We start from the raw sequence: 15768 nt of genomic DNA on the forward strand, positions 1-15768 counted from the left end.
TCTCAGACTACGTCGAGGCGTGCAATATGAGTCGGATATGCCCGTTTATGTTGATAAAGGTGGCGATGGGGTTGGGGAGGGTTGGGGAGTGCGATCATGCGGACATCATGAACCACAGGTCACCCTCTCCCATTGCAGCCCAGCGGACGACCTTGGCCGGAGGCATTTGAGCCTCGGATCCCAGTATGATCCATGTCTTACTGTCAGAATTGCGGCACACAGAAGTATGTGTCGCACGGTCATTCACGACGGCCTGTGTAGTGCGGTCCAGTGGACTGGTACCGACGACTCCACATTCCTGGTCGCAGATCCGCGCCGTGCCTGGCTGGATGTAGCCCGAAGAGGTAAAAAGAGGCGTCCAGTTTCAGGATATCTCCGGCGGATTTCCGTGCCGTGCGGAGAGCGGGAACGTAAACGTAGGAGTGCGACTCCTATGACCCTTACTTTTCCATTCTGACGCGCAGGACGCGCTGACTCGATTGTCCATCGTATATGAGGCAGGCGGGTGCAGTTGGCAGAGTCGGTGTCTTGACGGACATATCTTCGTCGACCTCGAGTACCTTGCCCCTCACTACCCGCCATGTCCTTCGTCCGCTCCATCACCTCCCTACTGTCATTCCGGCGGTTCCATGTCGGTGTTTACCTCTTATCCATCTCCACTCTGATCTTCACGACAATCTACCTTCGCCCCGATCTAGGCTTCGATCTTTCGGCTCTCTCATACGTGTCCGCCACTCGAGCTCGCGGTGATGCCGGAAGGGTCATTACCATAGCCTCGGACCCCTCGCCCTCGGAATCGCGCTTATGGGGATATGTCGATAATGATCTGGAGGAAGAGGTAGAGAGGGATACATGGGTATGGGTCGCGAACCAGCGGAGAGCGGGGTATAGGCGGCCGAGCTGGGGAGGTATGACGCAGCAGGGGCCCAAGGCACATATTAGGGATAATCTCAAGAAGGAGGAACGATATATCACGACGTTTACCGAGGCAGGGTGAGTCTGAACAGTACGATTCGAAGATAGACTGATGGATCAGCTTCAATAATGAGGTCATGGAGATCGCGAATGGTGCGCATCAGCATATCTTTCTACTTTGCACCTTGTCCCCACAAGCCCGCCGGACGCGCAATACTGATAACCCAGTGATAGCTGTTGCCATCCGCTCCAAACGTATACCCATCCTACCACCATTCCTCCCCGACTACAATCACCTTATCCACGACGCTGCCGCATACCTCACCGCATCAGAAGTCTTTGACTTTACCGATCTCATCGCGAAATACAGTGTGCCCATTGTCGAATCCCTCGAGCTCAAAGTCGGTATTAAGGATTCGGTACCAATCAGCAATCGGCATCGGTCGGTGGTGTATGACGGAGAACACCGTCAGGGCAAGCTTCGGAGAGGGGATATGATCCAAGCGGAGACGCCCGAGCTGGACCATATCGCGTGCTGGAATACCCACACTGCGATCGCCGATGGGCGTGGGGGATACATGGGTACGCTCTCGCCTGCAAGTGAGTCATTCGCTGGTGCCGTTCCAAAACATCAGCTAAGAAAGTAGAATTTGAGGACATACCCCTGCCAAAATCAGCCTACGCCAATCTCCCTTCGTTCTGGCACACCGCCATCTCGCTCGCACGCACGTCCGAAGCCATCGCAGCCTATTCCAAAGCGGGCGATTCCCTTCCCGAGGACAGCATCAGTCGCATGGCTGAACTGGGCTACGAGCCGGTCGTCATGCGGCCGGACGATCCTCTTGGCTGCATACACCACGTGTATCATCTTCATACGCGCCCCGAGGATTCAGACGTACACGACGACTGGCGCCGGGGTGACGGAGTCTGGGATGAGGTGGGGAAATATATGAAGTTTCAGCCGGGCCTGGTGGTCATGGCGGAGGATTTGCTGCGGTACTCGTTTGACTTGAAGGTGGGGGAAGAGATACCGCCGGTCAGTATTACGGAAATCGTCATAACTAGGCGGAGCTGATTTGATCAGTATATGGCAGTGCATATCCGACGGACAGGTGAGATTATCCGAATCATAGCGGTATCAGGCTGATGTATGCAGATTTCGGCAAGCACTGGAATGCAACACAGCGTCAATGGGCTCATCAAGCGTGGACGTTTCTCCGTGATACCCAGCAGAAAGAGGACCAAGGCGTTCGGCATATCGTTTTCGCCACCGATGAGCAGGACGAGGAGTGGCTGTGAGTTCATCCCTCAGGCAATGAGTGCAAAGCTGACGTGAGTTAGCCAGGAGCTCAAAGACCTGGGTTGGGTACATATCGATCACAAGGCAGCGCACACAGGCGATAGGTTAGGATGGTGGTGAGTAGAGCTTTGCAGTGTGGCTTGTCCTGTACGAGCTGATCCGGCAGGTTCCCGACTATCTTAGACTCAATTATCCTCTCCTCGGCAAAGGTCTTCCTTGGCGTGCCTAGCAGCACCAGTGAGTACATTCGCGGACACGTTTTGAGCAGTACACATTCTGATTATTCAGTGAGCATACTGCCATACCGTCGGGTCCTGGACTGGCACGGCGGTGCAGGGCAGTGGGTCCAGTGGCCAGATAGCTACACGGTTCCGCCAGAATGGGAGTGGTCAGATCCGTGGCTGATCGGGTTGGATGGAGAGGTGACATAGCGTCCTTGGTGCCGGTGCGCACGACTCATGCATGATTTTGGGCCTTTGCGAGCTGAGACGAGGCGACGGGAGCTCGATGGATATGCCCGCTTGCGAGCTGAACCAATCAGTATGGACTCTAGCGGGTAGCTCGGGGACTCACCTTCTCTCAACCCGGCGTTCTCTACCCAGCCACGCTATTCACCCACATCCCTTGCCGATCCCTTCCCGAAGAGGACCGTAGCGGGCTGTAGGTCATGGTTGGAATTGGCAGCTGATCTTCACTTCCCTTCCTCCTTCTCCATGCGTTTGATCCGCCGTTCCACAACGCTCCGTATAGGACATGCCGTGCTCTTCGCTTCCTCTGCACCGACCCCTCGCTTCTCAGCGTCCCTGTACATTGTATCGCAACACCGATAGAGCGCCGCAACATAGGACTGGCATTTTGCTTCGTTGTAGTTGTATTTGCCGAGGCAGTCTTGGATTGCGCAAGCTAGATGTCGATCAGCACTGTTCTTGTTCGCAGGAAGGAAGTTCACCTTCAGTCTGACAGTTCTGCGGAGCGGTCATGTTGGTCAGTATGGGTAGAAGATGGGATGCTTGAGGGCTGGCAATTGTCAGCTGGCGGCGACTTTGGCTCTTTGGCTGCTGGCGATGCTGACGTCACGATCCTTACGCGATACCATCCTCGGACTTCGGGGGATCCCGGCCCGAGGAATGCTGAACGCTGGAAGCTATACAGGCTGAAAGCACCTTGACCTTCCACCTCATCTTCCCAATAGCCATAATGTCTGACATTTACTCACAGACCGTACGCCAGCAGCATATTGACTTCTATTTATGGCTGAGAGCTTACACTTCAGGTCGAGCTCCCCAAGTCGTCCATTTCGCTCGCGGAATACAAGGACAAGACGCTGCTGCTGGTCAATGTCGCGTCCAAGTGCGGTGAGCTTACTCTCATACGAAGGCCTCAAGGTCAGACAAAGGAGACACAGCTGATACTGTAGGTCTCACTCCCCAGTACAAAGACTTGCAGGCACTGCACGAGAAGTACTCTGACAAGGGGTTGGTCATCATCGGCTTCCCCTGCAACCAGGTCAGTCCTCCCTGTGTTTTGTGAGGGAAGCGTCCCCGAAAGTCTGTCGAGCCGGGAGGAGAGGAGCGGGAACATAGAGCATGAGAGATGCAGCTTCACCTTGTGCAGGGAGGGTGGCTTTCCCGACATCCTGTTAGGCCGGGAGGAGAGGGTCGAGGACATAAAGAAGGGCAGATGAGACTCTGTCATACTTGCATGATGGACTGTCTGCTGATACACTCGCAGTTCAAGGCACAAGAACCAGGAACCGACGATGAGGTCCTCCAGTTCTGCCAGATGAACTACGGAGTCACCTTCCCTATCGCCAAGAAGGTGAGTTCAGCTCCAGCTAGCTTACCACCCTTTTCTTGATTCTTCTCTTCTAGCTGATTCGGTCGTTTGTGACCAATTGCTGACCATATACAGGGCGACGTCAATGGTCCGGAGACACAGCCCATCTGGAAGACCCTCAAGGCATCCGCTCAGCCGCCCATTCAGGATATCGACTGGGTACATCGTAGCTCCAAAGATCGCAATTCATTGAGCCTAGCTGATATGGCAGAACTTCTCCAAGTTCCTCGTCAAGGATGGCAAGGTCACCTTCTTCCCCGCTCGGACAACCAAAGTCGTGAGTCCACGTCCCTCCTTGTTCTCGCGTTATGGCTTACATGTATAGAGCGATGTCGAAGCGGCTCTTTGACTAGGCCGGAGCAAGCTGTAGAGCCACACTCGAGCGATCTCCTCGGGCAGCTAAAAGTAGATAGATGATAAACAAGGGATGCATTTCATCGATATTATAAAAGCCTACTTCTTATAGCTACAGACCCAATCACACTAACCTATCGGAATGTCCTACTTCTAGTGATTATAAGTGGGCGATGATTCGCTCTGATACATTGTCCAGTACAGAAAGTCCTGGTCTCAGAAACCACCTAACACCTCCAGCTGTCGTTGGGCTGCTCGGGCTGGCCAACGTACTCGTAAGGCCACTCGCCTGTCCAGTCAGCTTGGCTTTATCGACTGTGCCTATGCGAGCTCGGAGAAGGAAGCGGCAAAGGGACATACCTGAGTTACCGAGACACGTATCCACCGCGACCATCTGATACCCCGCATCCCTGAGCCTGGAGACACCATACCAGGTCGCGTCGACCGCAGAGTCGATGACTGAGTGGGAAAGTACCATCTTGGGCGCGGGATACTGATTGGCCACGTCGTTGAGAACGCTCTTCTGCTTGTCGAGGCTGTCACCGAGGGCGTCGCCTGGGGGATCAGCACGAGCTTCGGCGATATCAAGGGGTCTCGTGGGTGATGAGAGAGAGGATTGCACTCACCAGTCACGTCCGACCAGATGAAGGCCTTCTTGTACCCCCGCTGAGCGAGGACGTTGAGCACTCGGTCATTGTAGCTGCCGTAGGGAGGACGGAAGTAGCGAGGCTTGAGGCCTAGAATCTTGATGAAGGCAGTCTCGACCTTCTCGAGCTCTACATCTCATCAGCTGTGCTCTGCGAGTATATGGGGACAAGCGACAGAGCGGAGAACATACCCTGGTGGATCTGCCATTCCTCGAGCTTGGTCAAGTCGGGATGAGACCAAGTGTGCGAGCCGAGCGTGTGGCCCTGTGCGTTGAGATCCCGCAGAGTCTGGGCGTGGTCGTAGATACAGCCGTAGTTGTTGCCCTGATCTGTCAGACATGGTCCCCAGGTATGAAGCAGAGATATGGAGAAGGGAGAACATACGTTGAAGAAGAAGGTGCCCTTGGCGCCGACGCTGTTGAGGGCATTTGCGATGTCGCCTTCACGGTTGTTCGGTCCATCTGATGATCAGCTCTCATCATAGCCGCTGGGCGAGAAGCAGAGCTGCGACAAGCGGCTGGTGAGTGAAGGAGTGGGGGAGTGGAGGAGGGGGAGGTTCAGACTTACCATCAAAAGTGAGCGCTACCTGGCCGCTGTTGTAGCAGTTATTGACGACCGTCAGGCCGTTCTGTCTCTCGGTCGGAGCGGCAAAGGCGAGTAGGGGAACAAGAGCGAGGGCGGTAAGAGCGAGCATAGTGTATTATAAGGCTGGATACAAGGGCTGATTATAGGAGTGGGAAGAGCTGAAGATAGAGTGTAAGAGAGGCTGAAGGATGAGAAGTGGGGGTGTCGAGGGGGAGGACGTCCTCCCTTATATAGCTGACCCGGACAGCATGCTGACCAACGTACTCTCAAACCTCGTGTGTGCGCACCGCTCCCAGGTGGATTACCAAATAGAAGCGGAGAAGGCGGAACAGAAGGCAGTGTCCAGCCAAGTCCGATGGTTCGGCTTAGCGTCAGCATTTCCTAGATCTGTCGGCATGTCGGTCCTGGGAAATCTGGACCTACTCCGCACAGCCTGCGCCAGTATTGGAGGCTGGAGCGGCCGCTCATACTCGTAGTGTCGGTATGGCCCCATATGGCGCTCCTTAGCCCGTTCTGCGACAACGTAGAGTGGGGGGATGACGTGATGGCGGTTCGCGGGAAGCGAGCTGGCAAGCGGGAAGGTGGAATATACGCTAGGCAAGACTGGTATGCACTGCCCTACGCCGGATTGTGTACCCGCGCGGAGACGATGCCAGCGGGCTGTACGCTGCTGTACGCTTGCTTAGCGCCTGAATGAGAGCACACGTACTTCGAGTAAGGCCGAAGCCTGAAGGGATCAGAGGAGGCGAGGGCGAGGGCGAGGCGGTGCGTCGGAGCCTCGGAGGTACATCCGGTCCGGATCTCGTCTCGGTTAATGACGTGTCATTCCGTCGGAATGGAGATGAAACAGATGACTATCTGAAACATGCCGGCAAGGGGCGTGACTGCCGAATTTCTGGTAAGGCGCAGGAATGCCCCGGCCGGCCTCGCTGGCTATTTTGCGCATCACGGAGGAGGACCAGCACGTCCGGGACAGCTCCCAAGACATCAGCGGGCTATGTGAGCTGTCATAAGGGGACAGTATGGGGCGGGCGAAGAGACGGATCGCTATGAATGGCCTTGTTTGCGCTGGGCCGCTAGGTGGCAAAAGCGATCAACAAGTCGACTCGGCAAACTAGCGTCGACCCGCCTCCTCCCAGGTACCCGACTTAGCCGTCTCCATTGACAATCCACGAGTAGCATCGGTGGCGATACTATACAGTGACTTTTCAGACCGATCTATTCCTCTTTCACATCTATACAATCCGCAGAAGTGCCAAATTGCCTCTGTACCTTCAGACTCCCAGCTAGGTCAGCCTCACCATCTATACCTCTCGCGCACCAGTCACACGACCTCAATGTAAGCTACATCAGAGAGCTGGTCTCTGGGTGACTCTGGCAGCGCTGACTTCTCCAGTGAAATGTCCGGCCCTACTACCGAATCTGTTCTTGGAAGTGCTGGCGATAGGCTGTCCTTCATTGGTGAGTTTTCATGTGTCCCGGAGGGGGCAAGAGCTAGGGCTGATGTCACAGACGAAGAGCTCTATAGCATGCTTCTTCACTTTGCCAATGGGTACAAGATCTTAGGAAGGATGATTGGTGAGTCCCTCTGACGAGCACGACATGTCCAGACCGCTCCTTAGCTAATCGATCCTCAGTCAACCTCCTGTCCGCCTTCCAGATCTACTGCGCTTCCGACCTCTCCTCTGCCTTCGCCAAGATCAACCATCTCCTCTACCTCGCTCGCTCTGCATCCACGCACGGCATCACCGACCTCCACGTCCTCCTCACCGATCCGTCCCCACGCCAGCACCTCCTCCGCGCCTGTCACGCCAACCTGCCCTTCCTCGTCCTGGGCTACATTATCCTCGTCACTTCCCTCATTGTCTACACGACCGAGACCCATCGACCGAAGAAGGGCACTCTCAAGCGGAAAGTGGAGGAGTCCATCGCGATCAACAGCCGGATGATGGGCGTCCTCACTGGCCTATGGATACTCTCCTTCTGCCGCAGTCGCCACTTCTTCGGCCCCCTTATCCGCATCATCGCTATTCTGACCCGGATCGACGAGGAGGCACTGGCGTGGGCTCTTCTGCTGTATCGGTGGGTTGGGTGGCTAGCGATCATTGCGGTGTTTGGAGACATCGAAGAGGGAGCGCGGGAGTGGGTGGAGGATCGGAATGACCCGGCCTATCACCAGACCCGAGGCGCGTTAGCTTGGGCGCGAGGTGAAGCCGCTGCGGTAGCTTGGGAGGTATGTTCTCTTCTTTATGCCGTGACCTTGATCACCATTGATTCGTACTGATTGCTCCTATAGGACTATAAGACTCAGCTCGCCCAGCAGTTCGTCCTGGCGCACTCGGGCGCGAACGAGGAAGCCAAGAAGGATAGAAGGGACCTTGTCTCGAGGATGGTCTGAGATGCTGAAGAATGGGTCGTGCAGTCTTTTGGGATCCGGGTCTTGTCTTTCGTTTCGCTCATCCTCTTGGTCTAGCTACTTCTCTTCTTTGCTTTTTGTCGTGCTCAAGTTGTCATGATATCAGATAGCCTAATACACATACATCACTTGATCCTCTTCTGACTAAGCTCAACTGCAACCTTGAACGCCCCCAACAGCGCCGTCAACTGGATCTTCTCGGATCCACCTAGACTCAGCCTGTGCCTAAGATTATCAGTATCTCTTTGGCTTTCGTGTCGGAGAGGACTTACTCGCACGACCCCAGGTGATCCAGCAGGTAGATCCGGCTCTGATTTGGTAATTCCAGCGTCTGAAGTAGTTCGTATGCCCCCGTGATCATATCTTGGAGTGCCAAGCCCTTCTCCAGCTTGAGTGCAGTGATGACTGACTTGTCAGCTCATCAAGCTTCGTGGTGCACCAGCAAGAGACGGTAAGCTCACGAGAGAAGCTAGTCCCAAACTCGTCCGACATCATGCTCTCCACCACCCGCTCAATATCCTTCGGATGTGGTGTACCCGTACACGTATAAATGGCGTTCTCATCTATTGTATCGTATGCTGCATGACATGCCTGAGTATCGTCAGCTGCTTGACCACCAGAGAATTGGTGAGGGAGCTAACTGACCTGGAGAACATTCAGAGCTCGCCTCATATCGCCCCGGGACAGCTTGAGTAGAGCCGCCTTCCCGTCTGCTGTAAGATTGCACCTGCCTCGGTCAGCTAGGCACCTCTGAAAGAATTAAGGAGCTCTTAGCTCACTTTTCCCTTTCGACAACTTGGTCGACCTTCCGCGCGACTTCCTTCTCTGGTAAAGGGCTGAAACGGAAGCGGGTACATCTGGACTGGATGGCGGGGGTGATTTTGTTGACGTAGTTGCAGAGGATGCAGAAGCGGACATTCTTGGTGTGCTGCTCAATGACTGCGATGTCAGTTCTGAGGACCGGTTCTAGACCCAGGGAGCTGACCTCGGCGAAGAGCAGCTTGCGCAGCTTGGGTCATCATATCCGCTTCATCCAGAATGACCAGCTTGAATCCTTTACTGGTGGGGTCAGCTGACTTCACACTGCATTCCGTGTGGAAGCGTAAGCTGATCACGCACGAGAATAGAACTTTGGTCATGGCGAAGCTCTTGATCTGATCTCGGACGACGTCAATCCCTCGATCGTCTGAAGCGTTCAGCTCGAGGATGTGCTTTTTGTAGGGCGGACCGTACAACCTCCGAGCGAGGGCGAGGACCGTTGATGTCTTTCCAGTGCCTGATAGTCAGTTTGCGGTGGAGATCTAAGGTACAAGCATCAGATGGTATACCTGTCATGTCAGCTTCTACTGTCCATCCGGGTCGAAGATGGGTGGTGGGAGTAAGCTTACCTGGTGGACCGTACAGCAAAAGATGAGGGAGCCGGCCAGCATCGATAAACTTCTCGACTACAGTGGTCAGCTAGATATCCAGGTGCAATCCTCAGCTCTAGATGTTCAAGCTCACTAGTCGTCGTGATATCTTTGTGGGACACCACATCATCCAATGTATTCGGACGATACTTCTCGACCCTGCACAGTCAGCTCTATGTTGACACGCACATGTCAAGTGCGCCTGAAAGCTCACCAAGGCAACCCCTCCTTATCGTCCAGTATCCTCAGCCCCTCCTCACTCATGACCATAGGCGCGCCCCCCTCAGTATCCGCCGCCTTCTCCTTCCCCTTTGCTTTCGCGCCTGCCATGAGCGCCGCCATCGCGTTGGCGGGCTTGGGCGGGGGACAGGGGGTGGGGTCTGGCATGTCGATATCCATTATTTCAGACATGATGCTGCGGGAGGGTGAAGTACGATTAGAAGAAGCAGGAGGTGAGGGGCGGTCAGTTATAGGGAAGAAGCAAGAGAAGATGTTGCTTGAGCGCTTGAGCGCGATAGTGGAGGCGCGTCGCACGAGCCGCGCGCCTTTCCTGCTTCTCGGCTGCACGCCTACTTTCATGCGGCAGCTCGAGCCTATCTGCTCTAGACCCTCCACCTGCGCTGCCCAAGCTGGACCGCCAAAGCTCCCACCCTGATGTGCACCATGCATGTAATCTCTACGAGTATATCTCTATCGTCTACATAGAACCCATCGTTCGAGGAGGATTTACAAGATCAATCGAGCATGGCCTGAGTCGATAGCCATATCGCCGGCAGTATGACGTCCACACCACCTCATAATCCCGGTGGCAACTCGCTTCTCAGCCAGCTCAACCCATACGCTTCATTGACGCGTTCAGCATGGCCAAAGGAGCCAGAGAGCCCGTCGACTATGCTCCTCAGGGAGCTGCAGGGCTCGGATGATGGTCCGGGCGCTTCCGATACTCCAGGCACCCCGACCTCTGCCGCCCCAGCTCGGGCCTCCTCGAGCAGGATACCCCCTCCTCGCAGTGTCGCCGGCGGAGGACATACCGAGGAGGCAGAGGCAGGAAACGACGACCCCTCTCCATCCCTTCTCTTCGGAATGCAGGGCTCTGGAGAACGTACGCCTCGCTCCCCGCCTACTCCACTCCCAACGCACCGGCCCATGGCGCTTCCCTCCGGCAATATGAAGGGCCGAACGACCAGCCCAGGTCCCTTCCAGCCGCCCTCGTCGAGCGCGTCAGGTCGGAGCGGCAGTACAAGCCCCGGACCATCCAGTATCTCCGTATACGCGTCAGGTCTCGAAGCGGCCGATATGAGCAGCTCGTCAGCCGGCGCATCGCGAGACCAGTCTCAATCCACCTCACCGACCCGGGTCAAGCGGGCGCGGTCACCTACCTTTCGGGAACCGCCTACCGTCAGGCCAGCGGCACCGGTTAGGGCGAGCTCAGGCGTACCGGCCAAGAAGGCGTCTCCGAGGAATTCGGGGTATCTGGATCCTCCGGTCCAGGACGAGGCGAGGAAGGCGAAAGGAAAGAGCAAGGGCAAGGAGAAGGCGAAGAATCAGGGAGGAAGGCGATACGTCGCCATAGCGGCCTCGGCGGAGGAGGATGAGGGCGATCAACTGGATGAGGAGAGACCGGAGAAGAAGGTCGGGCTGGATCCGTACGAGAGGGCTTTATGGAGATGGGTGAATGTGGAGGATCTGGATGGGTATCTGCAGGAAGTGAGTTGTCAAACCCCTGGTGCGGAGGATTCGAACTGACTTGGCAGGTCTACGCCTACTACAAGGGAAAGGGCTTCTTCTGTATCGTGCTAGCTCGCTTCCTCAACCTAGTGTGAGCTGCTGTCTCGATTAACGGCTGTACCGACCGGCAGCTGATGACTCAGGACTACCTTCTTCGTTATCGGCTTCTCCACCTTTCTCTTCTCTTGCATCGACTACTCCAAGCTAGACTCGGAGCTATCAGGACCGAACTCGATCGGTCGTCTGGACGACGTACTGGTCAAACAGTGCCTGACTAGGTACGCCCATATAGAGTCCTCGTGATGAAAGCTTCAAGCTGACATGCAGCGGCTCATTCCCTCATATGGTCTTCATCGCCTCCGTTGGATTGGTGTACGCATTCCAGCTCGCCAGCTTCCTCGTGTCCATCCCGCGTCTCATCGATATGTACCGGTTCTACACCCACCTCCTGGGTATCCCGGATGTAAGCTTTCGCCCTTTGTTCATGCGCCTGGGCTGATCCACTTAGGCCGATATCCAGACGTTACCGTGGCCTGAGATCGTCCGCCTGATAGGCGAGATCAGGAAGCACAATCCCGTCACTTCCTTATCGAATGGTCAGGCGGACGCTCTAGCGGAGCTTGTCGGGGACGGCGCGGACCGCAGCGGAGTCAAGAAGCTCGACGCGCACGATGTGGCCAAGTGAGCTTATACACCCGTACCCAATGTATCAGCTCACCCCTCAGCCGAATCCTCCGACAAGAAAACTACCTCATCGCGCTATTCAACAAAGACCTGCTCGACCTCCGCGTCCGATTCCCCCTCCCCCACTCGCTGGTACCCTACATCCCACCCCGATTCCTCGCGCCGCCCATATCGGAATCGCTTCCCAAGTCGAGGAGCGATAAGCGCGAACGGCGCTTTGTCTCGTTTGGTCAGAATACGCTGACCAAGGCGTTGGAGTGGAATTTGCGGTTTTGTCTGATGGGGTATTTGTTTGATGGGAGGGGCCAGGTGAGGAAGGAGTTTGTGCGTGAGAAGAGGAGGAAGGATTTGGTTGAGGGGTGAGCTGGGTGGTCTGGTCGTAGATCTTGGACCGAAAGCTGACTGGGTAGACTCAAGAGACGGTTCATATTCATGGCTGTCCTCAACGCTATCCTGTCGCCTTTTATCGTCGTCTACCTCCTGATCTACTCGTTCTTCCGCTATTTTGACGTGAGCTCGAGGGTCTTCAAAGTTCTCGGGGCCAGACCAAGGAGCTGACAGAGACAGGAGTTCCACAAGAACCCCTCTTCCATCGGATCTCGGCAGTACACCCCATATGCCCAGTGGAAGTTCCGCGAGTTCAACGAGCTTCCTCATCTCTTCGAAAGGAGACTGGACCGGAGCTACCCTACCGCCAAAGAATACATCGACCAATTTCCCAAAGAGCGCACGGCCTTGATCATGCGGTGAGTCCTGCTCCACCTGCGTGCCCTCATCCATGATAACCTAGATCTATCAGCTGACCAATCAGCTTCGTGGCTTTTATAGCTGGATCATTCGCCGCCGTCCTCCTCGTCGCGTCTCTGATCGACCCGGATCTCTTCCTACGATTCGAGATCACTCCCCACAAGACGGTCTTGTTCTACCTGGGGTTATTTGGGGGTGTGCTGGCAGTAGCAAGGGGGATGATTCCGGAAGAGAATCTGGTTTTCGATCCGGAAGCGAGTTTGAGGGAGGTGGTCAAGTGGACGCATTATCTGCCGGGGGAGTGGCAAGGGAGGATGCATAGTCAGGCGGTGAGTATTCCCAGGTTGTGGCTCTGGCATGAGAGGAGGGTGGATCTTTAACTAACGCTGCAGGTGCACCAAGAATTCGGGACCCTGTTCTCGATGAAAATCGGCATCTTCTTCCAGGAACTTCTCTCAGTCCTCCTCACACCCTTTATCCTCTTCTTCTCCCTCCCTCCCTGCGCTGGAGCAATCATCGACTTCTTCCGCGAAACCACCGTCCATGTCGAGAACGTCGGCTACGTCTGCTCTTTCGCCGTCTTCGATTTCCGGCGGCATGGGACTGGCCCCCATCTCTCAACTCCTACGAGCGCGGCAGACAAGACACCTATGGCCGCTTCGAAGAGCAGTAATCCCCGGACGGTCGCCGATCGGGATAAACGAGAATGGAACCGGGCCAACGAGAACAAGATGGAAAAGTCATTCTTGCACTTCAAGGCGACGCATCCTGATTGGGTGCCTGATCCGAGTAGCTCGGTGTTCCTCGATAAGCTCGTCGGGGCGCACCAGCGACAGTATCCCCAGTCTGCCGGCGCCGGTGCACACTCAGGATATGGGGGCGGCGGCGGCGGTGGAGGGAGGGGTCTAGGGCTGGGCGGGAGTGTCTACCCCGGCTCTGGCTCGCCGGGCGCGACTATGGGGAAGGGGTGGGGGATGGACGAGGGGCGTATAGCGGAACGGAGCCGAAGCTACGATCGCGCATGGGCGAAGAGCAGTCATTTGCTGGCTTCGGGCCCGGGCGCTAGCGGTGGGCGACCGGGTCAGGGTCAGGGTCAGGCGCCCGGGATGTCGATGAGAGGGAGAGGAGGGTCCAGGGAGCGTAGAGAGGGCCAGCACGGGCTGGGGCTGGAGACTATGGATGAGGACGAGGAGAGGGAGGAGGAGCGGGTTGGGGAGGGGAGGATGAGAGGGAGTGAGGAGGATTGGGAGGTTGGAGGTCGGGGTAGAGGAGGTGGGGACGGGGTACAGGAGGATGGGGAAGATGAGAGGGGGTTTTTGAGGGATGTGGGGGTTGTGGAGATCTTACAGCAGATCATGGGGAGGTGAGCGCGGCTGCGTCACGGGAAGGAAGTCGCGAGTTGTATCAGCGCCATTCCGTCAATTGTATAAATGTCTTACAAGCTGTCCCCGCTGATCTGTCTAATTGGCCCCGCTGAGAGCTTTTCTCACTATACTCAGACCCGTAAGTCGCTCGTTGACGATCGCTCCTCCCACTCTGACGTCGAGCTTCGGTCGTCGGTGAGATACGTGAAGCCTCATGCGGCCTTGGCGCTGATAGGTGAGCAGGCGAGATCCCTTTTGGTTCGCTCCTGTTCTTTGGTGGAGTTCTGGGTAAGACCTTATCAAAGGGTGGATCTCGTGACGTTTCAAGGGGGAGCATAAAGGGAATATACGGGATGGACAAAATCTTTTCCTGCTCCGCAATCGCAGGGAGAGCATTGCTCCACCCTCCTCTTTGTCTCTATATCATATCATCCGATCTCAAGATGTGCGACCAGCGAAAGCAACACTCAGATGAGCCCCTCGGGTACTCACCTTACGACGAGGATCTGGATCTGGGCTATGACTCAGATGGCCTACCCATGGGAGGTTTCGCAAACATGACATGGCCGGCCATCGACCCAGCCCTCCCCGATCCCCCGTCGACACCCGACACGACTACCGCTGGACCCGCGATGCCTCAACAGACCCGTTCGGTGACCGCTCCATCCCCATACGTATCGACAGGTGACTTCATCAACCCTACCCTGCTGACACGTACAACGGACGAAGCACTGAAAGTTCACACAAGATCACACTCCACCAGTCCACAGCCGAGCACCGACACGACGCTTTCTCCGTCAGTACTAGGCGGAACAGTCTTGACGTCAGCTATCCGACCTCTCTCTTCCTCCGACCTCGGGGCCCAGGCATCCAGCACCTGTCAACGAAACGACGACATCGCAATCTCTGGCAGTACGCAGGACCCCTCTCGCCCTCTGCCGCTGTGGGCAGCTCACCTGGCTCCTCTTCCAGAAACCCACCCTGATGTCGTGACCGCAAACCTCCAAAGGGTCCGATATGGTTCGAAATTTCCTTCCGACTCTTCGGCTCAGGCCAGTACCCAGTCCAATAGATCATCTCGCAAGGCAGGCACATCGCTTGCTGGCATGACTTTCAACTTCCAGCTTCCTTCGTTGCCTGACCCCCTTTTGAGCCCACATACACCGCAGCGCACGAACACGGTCGCAACGGAGCCCAGGCGACGCTTACCATACCCAGGCTGCGTCAGGAAGACAGCGACGGCAAAGGCAAAAGCGGACAATTCAGGTTCTGTATGCCCGGTTGGAGGCGAAGAGGAAGACATGGCCACTTCGATCATGAAGGTCCTATGGGAGCACAGTTGGGCGACGTACCAGGGTCAAGAACGGCGTGTGGACAATTGGCGGACTAGCGTACTGACCCAGATCGATCGCATGCGGAAAGGGAGTACGCATACAGACGGCATCCCTACGTCCCAGTCGATACTCGCGGAGCTGCTCTACAAGTACGGCGATACCAAGACTGATGAGTTACGTGCGAGATCAACACGTATACCCCAGGCCACAGGATCCTCAACGAGCTTCCATGTGGAGGAAGCTCTCGCGAGACAGGACCTTGAAGAGACGGAATACCGTATCTCGCGAGCGGGAGAGATATGGTCCGATGACCCGCCACCTTGGATGGCGAAAGTCCGATTTTCTACGAGACAGCGGATTGAGGTGAAAGCAAGGGAAGCGGCCGACGTGGAGTGGCGAGGAGAACTGCAGCGTATGCTGACGAAAGGGAAAGCAGCCAAGCAAATACA

The 15768-nt window shown here is 56.0% G+C and overlaps 7 protein-coding genes across 7 annotated transcripts; 4 read left to right on the forward strand and 3 right to left on the reverse strand.

Moving 5' to 3' along the window:
- Positions 1-580: 580 nt before the first annotated feature.
- Positions 581-2646, forward strand: MKK02DRAFT_37496 (uncharacterized protein; the record flags this gene model as incomplete). Its single annotated transcript, XM_053089674.1, has 9 exons — positions 581-993; positions 1037-1068; positions 1144-1515; positions 1563-1951; positions 2000-2027; positions 2072-2210; positions 2257-2331; positions 2382-2452; positions 2504-2646. 9 exons carry the CDS (start codon positions 581-583, stop codon positions 2644-2646), a joined length of 1662 nt encoding a protein of 553 aa, XP_052944392.1.
- A 260-nt stretch (positions 2647-2906) lies between these two features.
- MKK02DRAFT_16672 (uncharacterized protein) lies at positions 2907-3119 on the reverse strand (the record flags this gene model as incomplete). The annotated part of the gene is made up of 1 exon (XM_053085667.1): positions 2907-3119. A coding segment is annotated over one exon (213 nt), but the record flags the coding sequence as incomplete, so codon positions are not given.
- A 293-nt stretch (positions 3120-3412) lies between these two features.
- Positions 3413-4400, forward strand: MKK02DRAFT_37497 (putative glutathione peroxidase; the record flags this gene model as incomplete). Its single annotated transcript, XM_053089675.1, has 7 exons — positions 3413-3436; positions 3489-3570; positions 3633-3721; positions 3947-4033; positions 4127-4210; positions 4263-4328; positions 4377-4400. The coding sequence occupies 7 exons, from the start codon at positions 3413-3415 to the stop codon at positions 4398-4400; spliced, it is 456 nt and encodes a 151-aa protein (XP_052944394.1).
- Positions 4401-4632: 232 nt separating this feature from the next.
- Positions 4633-5746, reverse strand: MKK02DRAFT_27800 (carbohydrate deacetylase; the record flags this gene model as incomplete). The annotated part of the gene is made up of 6 exons (XM_053087401.1): positions 4633-4694; positions 4766-4960; positions 5032-5181; positions 5244-5376; positions 5437-5513; positions 5620-5746. The coding sequence occupies 6 exons, from the start codon at positions 5744-5746 to the stop codon at positions 4633-4635; spliced, it is 744 nt and encodes a 247-aa protein (XP_052944395.1).
- Positions 5747-6130: 384 nt separating this feature from the next.
- MKK02DRAFT_27801 (uncharacterized protein) lies at positions 6131-8035 on the forward strand (the record flags this gene model as incomplete). The annotated part of the gene is made up of 7 exons (XM_053087402.1): positions 6131-6299; positions 6338-6636; positions 6888-6976; positions 7034-7098; positions 7150-7215; positions 7248-7870; positions 7934-8035. The coding sequence occupies 7 exons, from the start codon at positions 6131-6133 to the stop codon at positions 8033-8035; spliced, it is 1413 nt and encodes a 470-aa protein (XP_052944396.1).
- Positions 8036-8178: 143 nt separating this feature from the next.
- On the reverse strand, positions 8179-9873 carry MKK02DRAFT_16284 (P-loop containing nucleoside triphosphate hydrolase protein; the record flags this gene model as incomplete). The annotated part of the gene is made up of 10 exons (XM_053085605.1): positions 8179-8278; positions 8326-8458; positions 8515-8644; positions 8699-8780; positions 8833-8992; positions 9039-9112; positions 9173-9329; positions 9442-9498; positions 9557-9621; positions 9677-9873. The coding sequence occupies 10 exons, from the start codon at positions 9871-9873 to the stop codon at positions 8179-8181; spliced, it is 1155 nt and encodes a 384-aa protein (XP_052944397.1).
- Positions 9874-10758: 885 nt separating this feature from the next.
- On the forward strand, positions 10759-13988 carry MKK02DRAFT_16062 (putative Autophagic vacuole formation-related protein; the record flags this gene model as incomplete). The annotated part of the gene is made up of 11 exons (XM_053085571.1): positions 10759-11169; positions 11217-11281; positions 11334-11468; positions 11518-11653; positions 11699-11871; positions 11916-12233; positions 12285-12384; positions 12442-12620; positions 12686-12950; positions 13014-13729; positions 13817-13988. The coding sequence occupies 11 exons, from the start codon at positions 10759-10761 to the stop codon at positions 13986-13988; spliced, it is 2670 nt and encodes an 889-aa protein (XP_052944398.1).
- Positions 13989-15768: the final 1780 nt, after the last annotated feature.

The sequence above is a fragment of the Dioszegia hungarica genome (assembly GCF_025882075.1).
Source record: "Dioszegia hungarica strain PDD-24b-2 chromosome Unknown MKK02contig_11, whole genome shotgun sequence".
In the NCBI taxonomy this organism is placed as follows: domain Eukaryota; kingdom Fungi; phylum Basidiomycota; class Tremellomycetes; order Tremellales; family Bulleribasidiaceae; genus Dioszegia; species Dioszegia hungarica.